This window comes from Vigna radiata, chromosome 5, assembly GCF_000741045.1.
Source record: "Vigna radiata var. radiata cultivar VC1973A chromosome 5, Vradiata_ver6, whole genome shotgun sequence".
Classification (NCBI taxonomy): Eukaryota; Viridiplantae; Streptophyta; class Magnoliopsida; order Fabales; family Fabaceae; genus Vigna; species Vigna radiata.
In genome coordinates this window covers 16,288,783-16,309,819 of record NC_028355.1, presented here as the reverse complement: position 1 = coordinate 16,309,819, position 21,037 = coordinate 16,288,783, and the positions used below count along the sequence as shown (strand labels likewise).

The following is a 21,037-nucleotide window of genomic DNA, read 5'->3' as shown; positions in this document are numbered from 1 at the left end:
GACGGTAGAGCTTTTAAAAAAAATTCTATAACTGATGCATAATGATAATTTATATTCAATATATTATAAGTATTTTTTTTTTTCACTTTAACTTTTTGCAATACAGAACTAAAATGCTTTTATTCGCTATTCATGCTATTTTTTTTTTCAATCAAATAATTTCATCACAATTTACTAGTATAAAAACAACGTATAACGTCATGCATTCAACGTCTAACCATTGAATAATCAATATTAAAAATGACAGGTAGCATTTTTGTAAATAAATACAATTATTATAAGTCATTTAGAATTGTAATTCGACGTCAATGTGTTATAAGACGTCGAATATTGAGAAGTCTGACGTCCTATTGGGTAAATTTTGCAAAAATGCTTGGTCCAAAGGTGAAAATGTATTTGTGTATAACGTCAAATGCCCTAGCGTTAGACATCAAAAGGTTATAAAACTTTGAATGCCCTAGCGTTAGATGTCAAAAGGTCAGTAAAAGTTCAATAAAACTTTAAGCGGAAGATTGAAAATTCATTCACTTTATCTTAGCGCGCGAGACCCTTTTCTCTGTTCAGTTTTTTCAAACGAAGTTTGATGACCATCATATGTAATCTTTCTTTCATTTGATACAAATGTATGTTAATTAATTACTTTAGGTATGATTTTTGTTTGTTTTGACCCATTATTTTCGTGTTCTTGTCCTTCATAGGCATAGTCTGCTTTCTCTCTCACTAGTGACAACACTTTATTTCGACGAACCCACCTTTTGAAAGTTAGTTTTCGTTTTCGTTTTAAAGAACTTATTTGTTGAACTTGTTTTTGTTGTTGTTTAGTTGAACTTTTTTGTTGTTTTTATTTCGTTGAATTTGTTTGATGTTATTGTTTGGTTGAACTTGTTTGATGTTTGTTATTATTATTTGGTTAAACTTGTTTGTTGTTTGTTGTTATTGATACTACACTACACGTTCATAATTCATGTTTTATAAAATACTAAAAATTGTAATTGGTTGTTTTTTTACTTTTCAGGTGTCGTAGAGTTGTAAAAAAAATCACAATTAATTAAAATATTGATTAACGTCGTATATTGACAAAATTTAACGTTAATTACCGTTAACTAACATAGGACATAAACAATGTCCAACATCAATTTACTTTATTGGGAATGTCGGATTGTTCTATATCCGATGTCAATTAATGTAAATTAACGTCAAATTTTTTAAATTTGACGACAATTTAACGTCTGTCAATATGGCATTAGTCTCGAATTCGACATGAAATACCAAAAAATACCGATGTTATATGATACTTTTGTACTAGTGATGGTTGATGTTTTATTATATATAAATAAAAAAGCGTATACAACTGTGTTTTTTATACTATTTTCTAATATCACGTATGATGTGTGAAAAATTATATTGGTTCATGATTTTGAAGTTAACTTGTAACCAAGCATGTGTTAAATTTGTAAAGAAAAAAGAAATTGAATTGAAGAAATCATATGTGAATCGGGTAAGAATACATTATTAGCCTCTAGTTAAACAAATAATCCCATTTAAAAAGTATGATGGAAATAATACAAGATATGCATAGTGGTTGTACAATCCAAGAATACCAATTCTAACATCTCTAATATTATTATGAAATCAATTTTTTCCCATCTGAAGATGTAGAAATACTGAATCAACCCAGATAGTTAATTCACACTTAACAAATCTAAATTAAAATAATTTGACTAATTTAAATAATTAACCTTCTTTAACGAGAGATATTTTGTTTGCAAAAAAATAAAAAATAAAAAATCTTCCAGCTCTAAAAAACTTTCAAAATATAGAATTTTCAAAACTTTAACTTATTCATTACAAAAGAAACTCTATAATATAGTATAAAGCTTCCAAACTACTAGACCTGACATGTCATTAAATATATTACTCTCAGCTTGTTTGAACCCAATGAGAAATTGGTAAAGTGATCTTAATTTTTTAAAAGCCTCATGCTTCACTAGTTTTAGGATATATAAGCCAAAAGGTTTAATGAGAAGACTGGTACAGTTTGATCTTGTATTGTATTGAAAAAGCCTTATGCTGAACTGAGTTTTATTAGATGGAAGAATTACGAAGTTTGACCTTAGAAAAGAAAAAACAAAAGTGGAAAACATGAAAGGATAATGATATTTTAACAATTATTTTTTAATAATTTTTTGACAATAAGATACGTATCACAATTTTATTGATCTGTTTAAATTTATTTTAAAAATATTTGAAACGAACCAATCATAAATTATCACGTATGTGTTATAAAAAAGGGTTTTTAAAGAGATTTTTTTTCAACCTCAAACACTGTAGCGAGTAGCATGTGAGGGAAATGGTGGTGGAAAGTTTCAACTTTTTGGAGTAAAATAGGAATGAATGATTAGATATAGTAGTGGGCATGACTGCTGCCACTGGGTCACCTTATTTTGTTCTATTCTTTTATGATTATCTCTTCACAGTAGAAAAGAAAGGATTAGGGTGAAGAATATTCATGCTCAGCTCAGAACACTATAACACAAGTCAACTGCAACTGTTGCAAGTACTCTATACTACATATATAATTGCCTTTTAATTCTGACTTTTTCGTTAATTCGGTGCAATGCACTCAGAACCACCAAGTTTCAGTGGCTGCAGCATCTTCAAAATACTACAATTTCATATTCGATCGTGTTTCCTGTGTAGTGCCCTCTCTCACATGCCATTATCCACCAACACTTCCTTACTTAATTACATAAACTTCATTGTACTATTCAGTATTTTGATTTTATTTACATGTTTGAACTTTGTAAGAGAAATTTCAATAATTTCAAAATAAATAAATATATAGTATTTAAATTATTTATATTTTTTTTTGTTTTTCAAATAATTTATTTGTATTGAGTAATTTAAAATATCTTATATTTTAAATTTTTTTAGATAAATAAATTTAATTTCCATTTTAAGACATATTTGATTATATTTTGAGTCTGAATCGAGTTAGTTTGACCTCGACTCATCTGAATTTTTTATTTATGGTTGATTTCAAAATATTCAACTTGGTCAACTATGTTTGACCGTATAGGTTGATTTGTCTCGACTTTCAACTAGGGTCGATTGATTTTAACCTTCAATCTAGGTTGATTTGGCTTGACCTTAAGTGTCAATCAATTCGGCTCGAACTTTGACACAATCCAACTCGGCTCAACCTTCATCCCAATTTGACACAGCTCGACTTTTAGCACGAACTGGACACGACCTTTAGCACATTCCGACTCGGCTCAACCTTTGACACTGATTAACCCGACTCAACCTTTGGCACCAGTCGACCTTCGGCCATGGTCGAATTGGCTCAATCTTTAACCTAAACTATCTCAGCTCGACCTTCGATCTATTATGTCTTTACTCGATTTTTGTCCCGAATTGATTCAGGTCGACCTTCAACTCGACTAACTTGTCTCGACATTTGATTAGATCAACTTGACTTCACCTTCAATTTGAAACTAAAATCTTTTAAGTAATGGTTATTTGAAACTAAAATAATTATTTTTAAAACTAAATCTAGTTATTTTTTAAATTAAAATAATTATTGTGTGTTTTATCCTTTGACATTAATTGTTATTTTTTTAATTAAAGTAATTATCTACAATAAAAAAACATATTGCATATAATGTATGTTTAAATCAATTACACTGCCACACAAGAAAGTTGTATCAATATGCATTTTTTATCTGAAATATAATTATACCATATGATGATAGTTTTGGACACACTGTTGATATAATTATGAATATAATGATGATTATCCGAGAGATCAAGTTGTATTTTATAGACAAAACGATCATTTTTAAACAACTATTAAGCTTGAAGATTAATTTATAGTAAAATCGTATCCAAAATTTATTCTGAAATATATAAATATAGATTTGAGGTGAAATACGTTCTTCAATTATTCTTTCACTTTAACCAAACATAGTAACCATGACAAAGAGAAACCCCAAGACATAGAAGACTTGGTAACAAATAACCTCAACCCCAAATAATCGAAACAATAATGAAACGAAGCAGCTGTGAAAAGGGATGATTTCTGATCCAACAGCTGCACATTATGAATCATGAATTTTGACCATCTCTATAGCAAAGCACTTTTGTAACCGCTTCAACATTTAAGTGAGATGCCAAATGCAACCAAACAATTAAAGGTAGAAGAAAGAAACAAAATCATGTTTTGTTTTGGTTTCAAAGATGTCCCCTTCTCGCTGTCATTTCTGATCAGAAGGTTGCACATAAATATCTACTTGGTCTCATTCTAGATTTGAAATCGAGTGTGTTATATTTTTATCGTTCGCACTTAATTGCATGTTTTTTTATAGATAGTATATATATTGTAACAATATATAAAAAAAATTCCATAAATCACAGTTAAGCACATGGTACAAGTTGTGAGAATTAACTCATTTTAATTTTATAAAATTAACTTATAAGAAGTGTTTGTATTTATTTATATATTTTAATTTTTTTAATTGATGTGATCTATATTAAGTATGAAACTAAATAATGATGATTTTATAACAGATAAAACGATAGATCAAAATAACAAATCTTTTTATAATAATAACACAACATATTTAACTAATAACAAATTTTATTAAAGTAAATTTGAAATGAATTTAATATATTCAGAAGAATTAAACTTTAAATCTAACCTATTACTGTAAAATCAGCTTGGAAAATAAAATATGTATATATTATTTTGTTCAAAAAGTAAGAAAGATATATAATATTTATATCATCTTCTCTTAATTTATGTCTATTTCAATTATAATTATGGATCCGAATTTAATTTTAATTTTTTTTAAATTGTAAGGAGAAGAGATTAGAAATAAGTAATAAGAATTTTAATATTAACGTGTAAACTACAAATATGAGAATAAACAAAAAAAAAAAAAGACAAATTAAAATCAATGACAGTTTCAAAATATCAGTTACTATTAAAAAGTTAGGTAATAAGATTAAATAGATTTTAATCCTATTTATTAAGATTTCATGTAATGAAAAATTATAAATATATATATATATATATATATATATATATATATATATTTTAAATAAGTATGAGCATTGGTCTAAATAAACTTACCTTCCACAAATACTCCGGATTTGATGCTTGATTTCCGATGAGACCAATAAACCCTTTGTTTATATCCTCACAAAACCAAACAAATAAAATTCAAAAACCAGTTGGGCCAAATGTAGCAACCAAAAGCGGGGGCCCAATTAGTGATTTTGGGCTCTTCGACTAGAAGAAGCCCGTTGGCACTTTTAACTTCACACGAGTTCACTGATTGCTTAGGTCACAGTGCAGAGGCAGAGGGAGAATTTTTTGGCGACACATTTCCGTCGTTTCCGTCGTTCATCATCGACGACGTCGCTCTTTTTGTTTCCGCGGGGTTTTGGAAGGCGTGGGACGTACGTAGATCGACACTGTAATTTTTCTTGTTCTTCTTCGTCTTTTATTTGCTTATGTTAACTCTATACCTCACAGACTCCTATGGTTGAATGATTTCATAGGATATGTTATTAGCACTTTGTTATTTGTAGAAACATGCTTGTATTATTGCATTAAACTGATGTAGAATAGTGTTGTCATTGTTTTGGACTTGTGCCAGTTCCAATGGCGTCTTCTAAGAGGCCAAATGTAGAGCCCAACGGGAAAGGGAAACGCCAAAAATCTTCCGGTGGTTTTTCGTCGTTGGATGTTTCTCCAGGGAGTGCGGTGTTCCGTTTGCTCTGTCCCGTTTCAAGAATTGGCAGTGTTATTGGAAAAGGTGGTGCCATCATTTCACAAATTCGCCAAGAAAGTGGTGTGAAGGTTAAGATTGAGGAAGCTATACCTGGGTGTGATGAAAGGGTTATCACCATCTCAGGTTCTGATAAAGGTTCAGAACCTGAAGAAGTTCATGCAGAGCAGGTAAGGGAGGTTAATAATGATGATGCTGGAATCGAGGGGAAAGGGGACGAGGAGGAGAGGGATGGTGGTGATGGTGATGATAATGAAGAAAAAGAAGATAAAAGTTCGGTTATCGTTCAAGATTCTCCCAGTGAAAAGGGGAATTCCGCCATTCGGAAGGCAATATCATTAGTTTTTGAGAGAATGGTCGAGGGAGTAGAGGAGATGAGTGAAGGGGATGAAGAAAGTAATAAATCTTCTACCCTTGTTTTTAGGTTACTTATTCTTACTACTCAAGTTGGATGCCTTCTGGGAAAGGGTGGTAGTGTGATTAAGAGAATGGCAGCTGAAAGTGGTGCACATATTCGGATCCTTCCTAAAGACAAACTTCCAGCGTGTGCATCAGGTTCTGATGAGATAGTTCAGGTAGATGTTTGTGTTCCATTATCCCTTTTCGGTTCAGGGTTGTTTAATTAAATCATAGTAGCATAGTTAGTTTTATTTGAGGTAGAAAATATAAGGCTGGAATTTTTGCTTTGTCAGATGTTATTTAGTTAACTCTCTGAACCATGAAATTAATTTGATTGATCCTTGCATGTATTCATTTTGAGTGGTACAAAATGAGGCTGATGTGCAGAAAAGGGGTTCTATAACTTCCATGTTGGTGCTTGTTTGTTATGATTACTCATTTTAGGACCTGTTCGTGCGAGTTACTTGTTACGACAGTATTTTTTATATGTATGGTATGATGTAGATCTCAGGAGGAGTAGATGTTGTCAGGAAAGCTCTTCAATCTGTTTCTCATCAACTATTGGAAAATCCACCACGGGATCATGAATTGTCCGCTAATTTTAACGGGTCTTCTCATTCATCTGGACAATTCGCACCTCACAGCCGTTCTTTTGGTGGTCAACCTTTTGGTGCTGCCCATGATATTTCTATTTTTCATTCTGCCCCTCCATTGATGTCCAAGTTTCATGAAGCTGCCATTCACGGTCGCACGAGACCTATGCAGGAAATGCTTACTTTTCGTTTATTGTGTCCTGTAGAAAGGGCAGGAAATGTAATTGGTAAAGGTGGAACAATCATAAAGACACTTCAGCAAGAGACAGTAAGTGAAATCAAGATTGTAGAAAGTCCTCCAGATTCAGAGGATTGTGTTATTGTTATATCTGGTCCAGCGGTATGGTTCTAGTTTCCATTTTCTCATCTTGGCTATTGTTACGGAGTTATGTTTGTTTTTCACTTAAGTTAGATTAATATTTGCAGCACCCAGATGATAGAGTATCCCCTGTGCAAGAAGCTGTATTTCGAGTGCAAACTAGAATAGCCAAGCCTATGCCCGATGCCAAAGAACATACGATGTTAGCAAGGTTTCTTGTTTCTTCCAATCAAATAGGTTGTCTCCTCGGCAAGGGTGGTTCCATCATAACTGAAATGAGGAAAAAATCAGGGGCCCATATCCGTATATTAGGAAAGGATAAGGTTCCAAAGTGTGCTTCAGAAGATGAAGAAGTAATTCAGGTGCAAATTATATCTTGTAATTATTTAAAGATTAAATCAAACTCCTCCTCCTTGCATTCATAATTTTATAACAGAATAGAATGCTTGAGATTTATTTGGGAAAACTAGAGTGGATATGGTCATACTGTGAATTCCTCTAGTTTTCAAAATGAGGAGTCAGATTAACTTGTTGATTGCATGGTAGTGTAGTTAATTTCATTAATTGGCACCATGAATGCTCGGTGGTCAGTTTTGGTTAGTTTAGACAGGTTTTACCTTCTAGTGTTATTTAATGTTTTTCCTGTATATTTTCTGACAGGTAAACGGAGAAATTGAGGCAGTGCATGATGCTCTCATGCAAATAACTACTAGATTAAAGCATCATTTCTTCCGTGATTCACATCCATCCGTCAATTATCCTTCAAATTCTCCATTTGTCGATCAACTTCCTCCATTCCCACCTTATTTAGGAAGACGGGGACTGTCACCTCCTGGGATGTATTCTGACCTTGGTCCTCCACCTTATGCGGGTTTTCCTCTTGATGACCGTCCTCCATTTTTGAATAACATACACAGACCAGGCATTCCTCCTCACATATCTGAAAGGAAGCCTTGGGGTCCCCAGGTATTGGAATCTAGTTCCTTTTTGTATCAGTTCTTGTTTAAACGCTACTGTATCTGTATGTCATTTAAATTACCATCTAACACTTGGGCTACATGTTGGTGTAGTTAAAGTAAAAAATTGAAATGGATAAGGGAGGGTGGGAGGAATGATCTTACAGGCTTGGTTGACTTCAAAATGAATTATGATTGTATGTAATTGTAATATATTTGATATATTTTTTTTCAACTGAAGGCATGTTTGCTTTTTAATTCTGAACTGTTTAGAGGTGCTTATTTTACAAAATATTTTCTTTCAGTTGTGACTTGCATAATTACTAAAGAGATACAAAGAAAATTGCAACATAGATCAATATCTGGCACGTTTTTTTTTTTTAATTCTGGGGCCTTTTGGCAGGCTGATATAAGCTTTGTTCAGATAAATACCAGTCAATAGAGGAGTAGAGGACTGGACTTTGGACTAATATCCAGTTGTCCAGGCCAAATTAGCTGGTCTGTATCTCCCAAATGGAACCTTCAGAAGGAATGACATACCACTCTTTAGCTTGGATTTCTGAGAACTGAGAAGCCATAATGTCTTAGAATCTCTCATTTATGCACTGATATGTCTACGTGTGTTGTTTTTTTAATTTCTAGGGGGTACTTGAAGGTGGCTCACGCATTGGCTTGCCAGACTTTCCAGGAGGTCCTCCTAGAAGAATTTCAGGGTTTGCAGGGTTTGTCTATTAGAATCACTGTCAATAAGCTTGTTTTCCTTATTATTTCTTCTGAAATTTCAATTTGTCTTCTATTCTCTGTATCTCTCAATACTGAGGTTATTTACCCCTTGCAGGGGTAGCCAACCAATTATCACAAGTACCACTGTTGAAGTTGTTGTTCCTCGAGCACTGGTGCCTGTGATATATGGGGAAGATGGTGAATGCCTGAAGCAAATACTTCAGGTGAACCCTTTGCATCTGATAATTACGGATGTTAATTTTGTAGATTTTATCTGATGGTTAGACCTAGTGGGATAAGTTTTTGTTGTATTTGGTTAGATGATTTTAGTGCTTTACAATTTAAATAAGCTGCTTGGCCATACATGCATCGACACCTGCACCAATAATTTATTATATACGTCTGTGTTTACTGTTGTCAAGGAGCTTTAATTTTTGGACCCTTAAGTTTGTTGTGTGTTGTCATGTGGCGGAAATCACTGAGTGATTTTGGCCCCTCTAGGTGTTTCTAGCAACTATGTCCATCTATTTTAAAATTAAGCGACCTTGGTCCTTTGGATGATTTACAATTTTAATACATTAAATTCCTTAATTATTTAAAATGAGAGAAATTGAACATTCAAGTTAAAGAAGTGCATCCTAATCTCTAACCCAATACAACATGACAGCAGTAAAAATGAACAATGAAAATATTGTTAACTCCTTAATTTTAACTAGAACATAATTTGTTGGATGGTGGGATTATGATGATATCATTATATAATTCCTTACGAATTTTGACATTTACTATGTGATCTACACAGATCTCTGATGCAAATATTACTATAACTGATCCAAAACCCGGAGCTGTGGAAACTAAAATTATAATATCTGGAACCCCTGAGCAAACTCATGCAGCCCAAAGTCTTATTCAGGCATTTGTCATGAGTGAGAGGGAGTCTGGTTGATGTCTCTATTTGGGTAATATACTAGTAGGTTTGTATCTTTAGTCCAGAAGTTGTAATTGAGCTTTTCTGCTTAGTTTTCTTCCTGTCTTAATTTTTAGTAGGCATGTGGTATAATTTGTGAAATATTATCCTATAGAAATATGACTATGCCTCCCTCTGTGTTTTTATGTTCATTTATTTGGTTTGATTTTTCCAATTATGAAGTTACAACCTATGTTTAATAGATTTCATAATGTCCATGTCCAAGCCTTCTAAATCTCACAGAAAACCTAGGTGAAGTGAATGAAGATAAGGGGTTTCAACGTCATTGGTTTAGCTTAAGCAAATTGGTCTTTACTCGTAATCTTGGACATGTAAGAATACTAATTATCCGTCGCTTCTCTGCATTTGGACACTGCCAAAAGAAAGATACAATCATTTGCTCTTCTCTACAATCACATACAATCATTTGCTCTTCTCTACAATCACTTTATCTGCTGTACAAGACACTAGCTCAACTATTACCATGATCTTAAGAGTTTAATGTCTTGTTTGGTTTGGATTAGAAGATGGGAAGTAGTGAGGTAGAAAAAATAAGTAAAAGTGAAGCTGTTTGTATTAGTTGGAAGATAGAGAAAATGAATGGAAAGAGGTAAATATTTTTGTTATCAATAATTTTTATTTTAATATATTGTTTAGTAATTAAGTATTATGTGATGATAATTAAAAACGTAAACAGTAATAAATTGATATAGTTAATTATGTAATGAAAATTTATGTTATTATTGACTTTGAATGGAAACTTTCTCGTCTTTGCATGAAATCGACTTCTAACATCGGCATTCCCTTTTTCCTTGCCTACATCTATCCTGAAATGGAAATGTAGTTGAAGCAACGAGAAAGGGAAATTGAAAAAATAATTAATGTTGAGGTTGTTTTATTTAAGAAACAAACAATTATGTTACCGTGAGCCTTCCTGTAATAGAAACCTGCCAAAAGGATCATGTTTTCTCAAAGTGTATTGTTTTTGCCATATCTCGTAATTGTTTATTTCTTTAGGGGGAGACACATTTTTCTTATCAGCTCGCCCAAAACTATCCTGCTAACAGTGGGATGAAAAAAACCCTAGTACTTCTAACAAATGGATGGCTGCCGAAAAATTACAAAAAAGAAAAAAGTTCGAATTTATTATTTGAAAAAATGAATTTAAATTATCAAATTGGGTTACGATATCCGAATATATTACTGATTTAATTCAAATAAAATAATAACATTAGCAAAGCACACTATCTTGACTTTTTAGGAAAGACAAGGTAAACCTAATAAAAATCAATCGTTTGTGGTTCTTGATTAGTTAGGTGGGAAGGACAGCATTACTTAGTCTAGTCCATAATTTTAGGCAGCTCTTTTTTTTTTTACAATTCTAATTTTACTCTGTTTTCATTGAGTTTCTGAATGAATTGTAGAAGTTGGAATGCAAAAACTATATTTCGAAATATAATGATTAGATTTTGAAATGAATAATCTAGAATTTAATTTGTTATATAAAATTTGTATTTTGAATTTTATATTTTGGATTGTAGAATGAGAATGTATTTTTCTCTTATAAAAGGTGAAGAGGTGGAAGAGAGGGATGCGAGCGGAGGAAGGAGTGTCAGTGGAGGTGGAAGAATGAAGGGTTTTGGTGGAGAAAGAAGGGACGCGGGTGAAGATCGGAGATGGAGGAGGAGCACCGGTGGAGATGGAAGAAGCAGTGCCGATGGAGGAAGAAGAATGAGGAGAGCTGTGCATTGGTGGAGGAGGAAGAAGATAAAGGTAAATACTTCATTTCACTATAATCTAACAATGCAAGTTAAAACCTAAGGAAGTGCAACAAGAAGCTTTCTTAATTTTGATGTTTAAATTTATGTTTAAAAAAATATTTGAAATAAACCAAGTTACGAGGTATGTGTTGTAAAAAAAGAATGGTTAAAAGATTTTTTTTTTTTCTAAAAGCAATTGTTCTATAATTTCAATGTTTGATTTTGTTTGTTTATCAGATATGTCTGTATTTAATTCCATACCCGTTACCAGGGATGTAGACATAACTTAAGGGATTAAATAATAATATTTTATAATGAATATAACCATATTTTTGGTTAAAAATTATTCTTTGTAAATAATACATTGATCTTAAAAGGGTAAAGATATGATGGAATTTTACATAAATCTTAAGGCAGCGTATTCAAATTTATTTTATTCAATCCTACGACAATTTTCTATACCACACCTGTATAGAGCATCAAAGTAAATCAGCATGACACTTCAGTACAATACAAGTTGACTTAATTGAGTTAATTCAATTTAAATTATTACAGATTAACTTTAATCATTTATTAAAAAGTAACCAAATTTTTTTTCAACAAACATTATTATTTATATTGTAATTGAAAAATAAAATATAAAAAATAATATTATTAAGGTTTAATGATAGTATTGGATTTTTTTAAATAGGTTTCTTTTTTAATTTTTTTCTCAATTTAATTCCTAAAAGTGAAAAATTAGTGTAATTTTGTCCAAATTGGGTTAAAATTAAGGTTAATTTATTTTGTCATGTCATCATCTTCAACTTTTCTCCAAACTAGAAACCTTAGACGGTCATGGTAGTCATCGAAAAACATCACCATTGGCCTTCATGCGCAATCACATAACCACACCATTGCAAAATCATGTTTGTCTTCCTTGCGCAATTGCAAAACCATGTGCTGCCACACAACCACCACCATCATCGTGAACCAGGTTCGTTTTCTCTTCATCCTCGCGCCATGAAGCAACCTAAAAACAAGCATCACGAGAGTTCTGCAACGAGTCTAATCCTGTAGAAATTTAGAAAAAATTCCAATTTAGGAACCCTAAAATTGTGCTACTATTGGGCGAGTTCTCTTCTCCTTTCTTGCATAAATCCCAAATTTCAAATTTGCAAAAACTCAGAAGCATCCAGAATGCAGAAGCACCCAAATCACAAAACTCCTTTTTATTCATCACACAAATGTGTAATTTTCTTCGCGCAGAAGCCTCAATCCTTCATCTTCTTCAAATGTGCATCACGAGTTGCTCCTTCGTCAGCTACCACGAGGTCCCTGTCACGCTTTCATCTCAAACCAAAACCTGCAAGGAAAGCCAAACACAGAACCAACCAAAAACTCCTTCGAATCACGCTGCGCCACCACTACACTTCCAAACCTAATCACGAACCTGTGAAATCGATCCCTTTCATCGTGAACTTCATCTTCTTCCCTGAGCATGAAGCTCGCAAAAAGAAACCAAACAATCGAAACAGAATTGCAAGAACCCTAGAATTGGTAGGGTTTCTAATTTGGAAAAAGGTTGAAGATAATAAATCTTAATTTTGCTTTCATGAATCTTAATTTCGTGATCCCTAAATTATATGACACTCTCTTATTTTTTTATTACACATTTTTCATGCAACCGTTCTTTGCCAGGTCAATTAATAATTCCACGTCACATAGACAACTTAATTTAAATTTAACATTTTAACCCAATTTAACAACAGAGATCCAATCATAATAATTTTGCACTTTTAGGGATCTAATTAAGAAGAAAAAAAAATAAGAAAATGACTTAAGAAAATCTAACATAAATAAAGATTATAAAAATGATTAAACCTATTATTAAATTGTTAATTTAAGTAATAAATAAACATTGTTATTGATGAATTGTGAGTGAACCTATTTTTAATCCGATTTTGTTTATCCTATTAAGTAAGTGAATTTCAGTTCTATCCATATTTTAAAAATTAAATCATTCTACACACAACCTGATTTAAACTGGTTCTAAATTCTTTTTGACACCCTTTCACCTATTTCTTGAATCCACCTTTTTCACCATTTTTTCGCTCACACCTTACCATGTAACATGAATACACCGTAATAAATTTTGTTTTACTGAATTCTTCTGTTTATGATATTGGAGGAAAAATAGTTGTTGGAAATGATTGACATGGAATATGAGTATGAATGTTGAGAATGGACTTTGTTTACCATGGATTGGTCTTGCCATCAGAAGGTTAATTAGATTGTTTTCCACTGACACGTGACTCACGGTTTGGGATAGTTTTCCACTGCAACTTCATCATTATACTTGTGCCATTACAGGATTTCTTGACCAGTTACTGAATATACGAATCTCTTCACTCCAGAATTTGTACTACATACGTTTAATGTAGATACAAGCCCAGTGCATACTCCACTGAATCAACTGGGTATATATTATGCATGTACTCAATGTAGATTATTGGACACAGATTTTTTTATATTCATTTGATACAGTACAATATTAAAATAGTCATAAAAGTATAAAATTTTATATTTTTTCAAGAGAGTAAAAAATAAGAAATAAGTAAATTCGACTCGTAAACTCAAATCGTAAATTTGTAAGAGTTTATTTCAGATAAAAAAAAATTATATAAATAATATCTTAATTCAGTTAAATCTACAAAATTATATAATTTTAAATAAATAAAATTTATAGATATATTGTTCATAAAAATAAATATGATAAAACATAAATAATTGGATTGTTGTTATTAATTTTGATGCATTTCACTAAATATATAATAAAAAAATAATTGTAGCAGTGTCATGGAAAAATAGGCAAGAGATAGTGACAATCAGGTCATGAAACTCTAAATCTAAACGATTTCATTTTTCTTAATTTTTCTCTTTTTAAGCTAGCAGAATCATTCCAAACTCGCGATTCTACACATTCCTACCAATTTCAGAATCGATTTTATCAAATTTACACAGAAAATGAGTTTACTTTCAAGTTAACTCGAAAGTCGATCATGTCTAAAAACGTAAACTTATACGGGTTTAAAATTTATGAGTTAACTCGAGAGTTTAATAAGGATAGTATCAATGAATATTTTTGTAAAGGATAATGTAAACTTTCAACACTTTGAAATTATTTGTGACATTTATACAGTGCAAATAGGTGTTATGTCTATTATTTCATCTATAAGCACTTGATAAAAATGCATTATCCCATTCACAAGCATAAATTTATTAAAACAAAAGTTACAGAGAACAACTATTGCTGGGCTTTAAAGGGCTGATATTTCTTGAGATCTTGAGCGAGGCCTTGAATGGAGCCAACAGCTGAAATAATGGAAACAATCAAGCAAAGCCAGCTCAATATCTTGAGCCATGTCCATGTGAAGGAAAACTTTTGCATCTTTGACTGCTTAATGTACATCTCTATGGGGAAGTAAACGGTCAATGGCCAGAAGGACACCGAACCAATCAGTCCTAGGAAGTCATTGAAGAATGGAAACAGCATAGCTAAGACAGCAGTGATGATAACATATGTTGTTCTCCATACCACCCTGAAAAAGTTCACACTGTAGCTTCCACACAATGGCAACTTCACTGTATACTCCCCATTAACAAATTGACTGTTGGGCCACCTTTCCTTACTCCAGTTCTCCACGAACCCAAATATTGGCTGACAGAAAACCTGACAAACAAGGCATAAATGAAACACCATTCATCAACAAAATAAGAATTTGGAAACTTTGGAGTTTTCTGTATACTGCACCATAGAAAATCTGGATTCACAATTACGAAATGTGTTTGATTGTAGTTGTTACCTGATATGCTCCAACCAAGTGCACGGCTATGCAGATGTTAGCAAAGTCTATGAGCCAAAAGGGCTCGTAGAAGCCGAACCCGGTGAGGAAATTTCCTGGTGCATCGTTTCCAAATGCTGCATAACCTAAGCAGCCACATAGTACATAGAACAAGGTTGTTGTCGTGATGCCAATCAAGCTTGATCTTTTCATGACCCTGTTCTCCGGAGGACTCGATTTCAGGGTATCCTGCAATTATATTTGATGGGGTGGAACCAAAATGTCATCTTAATTATAGGTAGAAACAAATCATAATAATTCTTCTTGGACTGTCTGCACATATTTACACATGTACACAGAAAACGTTGATGAACACTTAATATATAAATGATAGATTCATAGGATTTATAATGTGATAAGAAAAAGAAGATAAGATGAAAAAACAAGCGTCTGATAACTGTAGATGAAATCAAGGTAGATGTCAATTGCTATTTCCCAGAGTTATAACTAAGTAATGTTCACATAGATGAAATCCTATTGAAATGAATCTGGCAACGTTTTCTAGATTTTACAGTGTATTTCATTTCTCTTTTAGCAAAATAATTAACTTTTTCCAGATCTAGTCTTTACTTTTTGATGAACAGTATAAAGGATTTTTTCAGTGATGCACTAACTACAGGAAAGTGGTAAATGCTAACAAATAAACGCCCAGTAATGAACATCATGAGAAGAGAAAATAATTTGACTTGGCATCTTTCCCATGATAGAATAATGGCTTTTTAGTTAAAAGGACATTCATTATATCATATATGGTGCGATTTCCACTAAAAAATCTAGACAAAAAGATTGAGAATATTTAGTTTCGATTGGAATAGATTCTGCCACTTTAATGGATAGTTAACGAATCGTTTTTGACAAAAAACGTGCCAATGTTACATGTTAATAGTTAAGTATACACATATGTAAAATGCTTATTAATTTATATAAACAATGATAAACATACAAGTCTATTTAATACCCACGAATTAAATACTTAATTTTTTCTTCTTATAAAATAATATATCTTGAAAGTATCATATTTCAATTTTTTCTGTCATTTCTCCAATTATTTCGATAAGTATAAACTATTTTTTAATTTAGTTTACTGAGTTAATCAGTTCTAATTAAAAGGGATTTTAGTCAATAGCAAAACGTTTTTTTATTCATTGATATCGTTGATAATGACCAAGTGGTCAATATACCAACCAAGCCATTTGTCACCCCTGCCATACTTTCACGTTTTTTCTTGAATTATGCATGCATTCAATCATGACTCCTAAGAACAAATGAACAATAGTTATCTACACTGATAAGATAAGGAAGCATGGAAATTTATGCTTCCAAAATCTTTTCTATATTTAATGAAAAACTTCTTTTAACAACACTTTTTTTAACAACTTTTTGACAACGCTTTGTGATTGGTCCGTTTTAAATATTTTTTAAACATAAGTTCAAATAGACCAATAAAATGATGACACGTGTCCCGTTGTCAAAAAAGTTGTCAAAATATCCTTGTCCATATTTAATAGATCTACTTGTATAAAAAAATATAGTAGATATATAATTTATTCGTTAAGATTACTTATATTTACAAATATGGATGATTAAATCTCATTGGTTCATACATGCAAAACCAGACGCAATATATATATATATATATATATATATATATATATATATATATATATATATATATATATGTTTGATAAGAAGAGAATATGAGTTATAGTTACCTGTATCTCAATGAGAACATTAGAATAAGCGTAAGCAAAGGCAATGTCACCAATAGCTTGAAAGGTCCTCCACACCTTCTCTGATCCTGTAACATCCACACCAACTTGCACCCCAGTTAAGGTTGTCCGTACATGATGATTTCCGCCACCTTCACCATTCACCAAACATGATCATTGTAACAAATTAATGTAAAGTAACTCACTTTGTTTTTGTTTTTTAGCATCCTACTACCTAATACAAAACAAGTCATGATCGATTGCTACTTTACCGGCAACTTTGGCAACAGAGAGGCCGAGTCCAATGGAAGAATAAGCAAAAGACATGACTGCTGCAACAATAGACAGCCACCAGAGCTTGCTGAAATTCGGTATCTGACTAAGCACGATTTGGATGCACGCAAAGATAATCATGAAAGGGTTGTTTGACGTGAAGCACTTCGCATGGTGTCCATGTTTGTGTAAACAGTTTGATTTTTTCACCGCCCTGGTTAAACAAACATTAATCTTTTATCACACAGTCCAAAGTTTGGATATAATGTTAATTAATATACTATACTTTATACGGTATATATTTACTTACACCATACTTATTGAAGCTGTTATTGTGTATCCGATAGTTACACCGACCAGATTTATGTACTGAGCTAATCCACACAGTTGGAATTTTCTCCCACCTACAAAAACGGTAAACGAGAAATTATACCACAAGTTAAAGTTTCTGGTCGGTGCTACTTGCATTTAATGACCGGTTTTCTTTGTTCATTCAAAGTTGTGAGTTCAGATGTGAATAAATCAAGTAAATTAGTAAAGTTAGTGGGATCGGAGATCTAATTTCAAAAAAACACACCTGACAACTACCTATTGGATCGATTGCATGGATGTCATAAAGTTTGAATTTTTTTACCTAAGACGGATTTGACAACGTCGGAATAGGTGTAGTTTCTCTTGCCATGAACAGGGTCAGGTGTACGATAACAGTCTGCAAGAAGAGTTGATGTGAAGTATGTGATGAAAGAGAAGGCGAAGAGAACCGCAGGGCCAGCCACCCAACCCAATTGTGCAATCGCCCATGCAAGTGACAACACTCCAGATCCTATAACTGCGGTTATGATATGAGCACTCGCAGTTATCCATGTTCCTTCAAACAGAACCACAAAAAGATCAGAATCAAACCTTAGTTTCCACGTAATCCAATGCAAAACTCAGACAGAAACAAAAAAGTAAAAAACCCCACACTTTGACACTTAAAATAATGATATCACACAAGTCATTTTATGATTACATGGTCGTATAAAAACATTTTATACTGATACGAGGTATAGAATATTTTATGTATGACTGTGAGTATGTCATACGTATATGTGTGTGTCGGGTTTTGTGATAGTTATATATCTAGCTATAGATATGACGATGTGTGTGTACCAGTTCTCTTGACACGTCCATCATCGTCGAAGTCTTTGCCACCTTCACCAAAAGCTTCAGGGGTTTCTACGTACATGCTGTTTTTCTGAAACTGATCAGAATCCATGTTTTTGAGTGAGAGCAAGGAAAAGGGAAAAACAGAAAGAAGGGTATGTCTGTCTGTTGCTTCTGTGGTGATAGTTGGTGTGGTTTGGCAGTACTTATAAGACTTTGGATTAAGTACAGACAAAATAAAAATTAACTCACAATTAATTACATTAATTTGTATTTATTTATTACACATTTATTTGACAAAATAAAAATAAAAAAAATATGAAATAAATGTAAAATCTAGATAGGTGTCAAAATATCATCTGTAAAGAAAAGACATTAAGTATTGCATTGATTATAGTTAGAGAGAAAAGAATAAATATAATGGGTTAAATAGAGAAGTCAAAGAAGTGTGGTTAGTGGAAGTTGTGGCAGATGTAGTTAAACGATAGGAGAAGCATTTATGGAAAAGAAAAGTGAGAAGCTTTGGGAAAGAAAAAGGCCATGGAAGTTGATAAAGGTATTATAAAATCTAAAAGCTTTTGCGTTAATGGTGAGTTGGAGGTTCAGATGATAAGTGGTGCGAAAGGGTGGAATTTTAGACGCGTATTAGAACCATTGAAGGTGGCAAATCTCTGGCACATGTTGAAACCTTTGGTCCCCACACGTTTTTTCGTATTTTGTTTTGGATAAGGATAATTAGACAACATTTTTTTTTACAATATTTGAATATTATCTACGTGTCATTACATGATTGGTCTATAGTGATGTTTATGATTATTATAATGGATTGTAAAGTAATTTTAGACCAATCACATAATGACACGTAGATGATATTCAAATGTTGTCAAAAAAATATTGTTTAAGTATCATTATTCAATATTTTAACAACAATTTTTAATAATTTTTTGACAACAAAATATTTATCACCGTTTTATTTGTGTGTTTGAATTTATTTAAAAAAAATATTTAAAACGAACCAACCATAAGTACTGTATATACTTTGTTAAAAAATTGTTAAAAAAATAATTATTAAAGAAATTTTTCCTTTTGTTTTAGTCCATCCATTTAGAGAATTTTTTGATGGCAACCACTCATCGATGGTTTTCTCGAAAGTGGCAGAAGATCCCTCTGACTAATGCACCATGCATGGCCGATTCCTTCACCTTTTTGTTCTACTTCGTTTTTCTTTTGTTTTTTAATTAGGATAAAAATATCATAATACATTTCCACATTTGATACACAATAATAAAAATAAAATAATTATAAAAGTATAAATTTGTATATTTAAAAAATAAAAAATAATATTAAAAGAATGCAAAAAAAAAAATTAAGTGTATCATATAATTATTTATCTTTTTAACTTCTCTTATTTCAGTCTCCAAACTAAAATTTTGTTTGCCAATCAAACATATATATGTGCTCTGACCTAACTTCTACATTTTCCTGAATTAAATAATTATAGGGATATGATTAAATCATAGAACCTATACATCAGGCACATGCATCCCTTCAATTTCTGTCTCAACTGAACTCCTTTTAGCTAGATTTTATTTAAGGATACACTAATATGAATCTTTGTGAAGATTTTCGATAAACATGAATTATACTTTTATTCATAAACTGTTACAAAATACATCACCAATAAAACATGAAAATATAATTTCATATACGACATTGGTACTAATTATACTAATTAAATAAAACAATATAAATAAGTGCACCTCATAAGAATTTTTTGGCACTATTCTGAACTCATAACTTTGCATAAATAAATTAGGAATATTTTATTTTATTGTAAATTGTATAATAAAACAATATAAATTAATTGTAAATTTAATGAATCAATTATTACTAATCAATATAAGTTTATCTTTAGAATTGAATATACTTAAAAAAGCTATTTTGGAACAGTTTTTTTAACAACATAATAATACATTAGTTATCTATTATTATACTGACATACTTTAAATTCATAGAAAAGTGACCAACTTATTGAAAAATTGATATGTGTATTATATATTTTTTCTACATTAACGATTTTATCGTAAATTCACAATTTTTTTCTCATCAAATTCCATTATACAATATTTAGAAAATGAAATCTCATAATTGTCAAAAAGAAAAAAAACCTCAGTGTTGGCACTGATGGTCAAACATGAACTGGACAAAAGAAATGCAGAAAATTCCAGAAAGACATTGGAACTTGAAGCCGTTCTTGTGTATCAGTGTTTAGTGTGTTTGTCATTATGTACAGTAGTTGATTAAGATGCTGAATGAAACCTGCAAGATTTTCGGCACTAACTTTCTTAAAAGCATACGATATTTTAAGATACGTGTTTCTTTTTATTGATTTTATTTGAATTTATTTTAAAAAATATTTGAAATGAATTAATGACAACGTGTTATAAAAAGTTGTTAAAAAAAAAAATTAAATATGTTTTTGGTTTTTTAACTTTATGTGAAAATTTGAATTA

The 21,037-nt window shown here is 31.7% G+C and overlaps 2 protein-coding genes across 4 annotated transcripts; one reads left to right on the top strand and one right to left on the bottom strand.

Moving 5' to 3' along the window:
• The first annotated feature begins 5,326 nt into the window (after positions 1–5,326).
• On the top strand, positions 5,327–9,970 carry LOC106762486 (KH domain-containing protein HEN4). 3 transcript variants are annotated; one of them, XM_014646429.2, is made up of 8 exons: positions 5,327–5,480; positions 5,664–6,370; positions 6,699–7,127; positions 7,214–7,468; positions 7,767–8,072; positions 8,705–8,784; positions 8,901–9,009; positions 9,588–9,970. In XM_014646429.2, exons 2-8 carry the CDS (start codon positions 5,669–5,671, stop codon positions 9,729–9,731), a joined length of 2,025 nt encoding a protein of 674 aa, XP_014501915.1. In that variant the 5' UTR covers positions 5,327–5,480; positions 5,664–5,668; the 3' UTR covers positions 9,732–9,970. The 3 variants fall into 3 exon arrangements, with proteins under 3 accessions (XP_014501915.1, XP_014501916.1, XP_022636481.1); XM_014646430.2 differs by having other exon boundaries at positions 5,331–5,463; XM_022780760.1 differs by having other exon boundaries at positions 5,335–5,480; positions 5,636–6,370.
• Positions 9,971–14,646: 4,676 nt separating this feature from the next.
• On the bottom strand, positions 14,647–18,792 carry LOC106762708 (amino acid permease 6). Its single transcript, XM_014646745.2, has 7 exons — positions 18,531–18,792; positions 18,013–18,246; positions 17,689–17,782; positions 17,378–17,592; positions 17,109–17,257; positions 15,358–15,585; positions 14,647–15,224 (listed from the first exon to the last, which is right to left on the bottom strand). The coding sequence occupies exons 1-7, from the start codon at positions 18,634–18,636 to the stop codon at positions 14,799–14,801; spliced, it is 1,452 nt and encodes a 483-aa protein (XP_014502231.1). The 5' UTR covers positions 18,637–18,792; the 3' UTR covers positions 14,647–14,798.
• Positions 18,793–21,037: the final 2,245 nt, after the last annotated feature.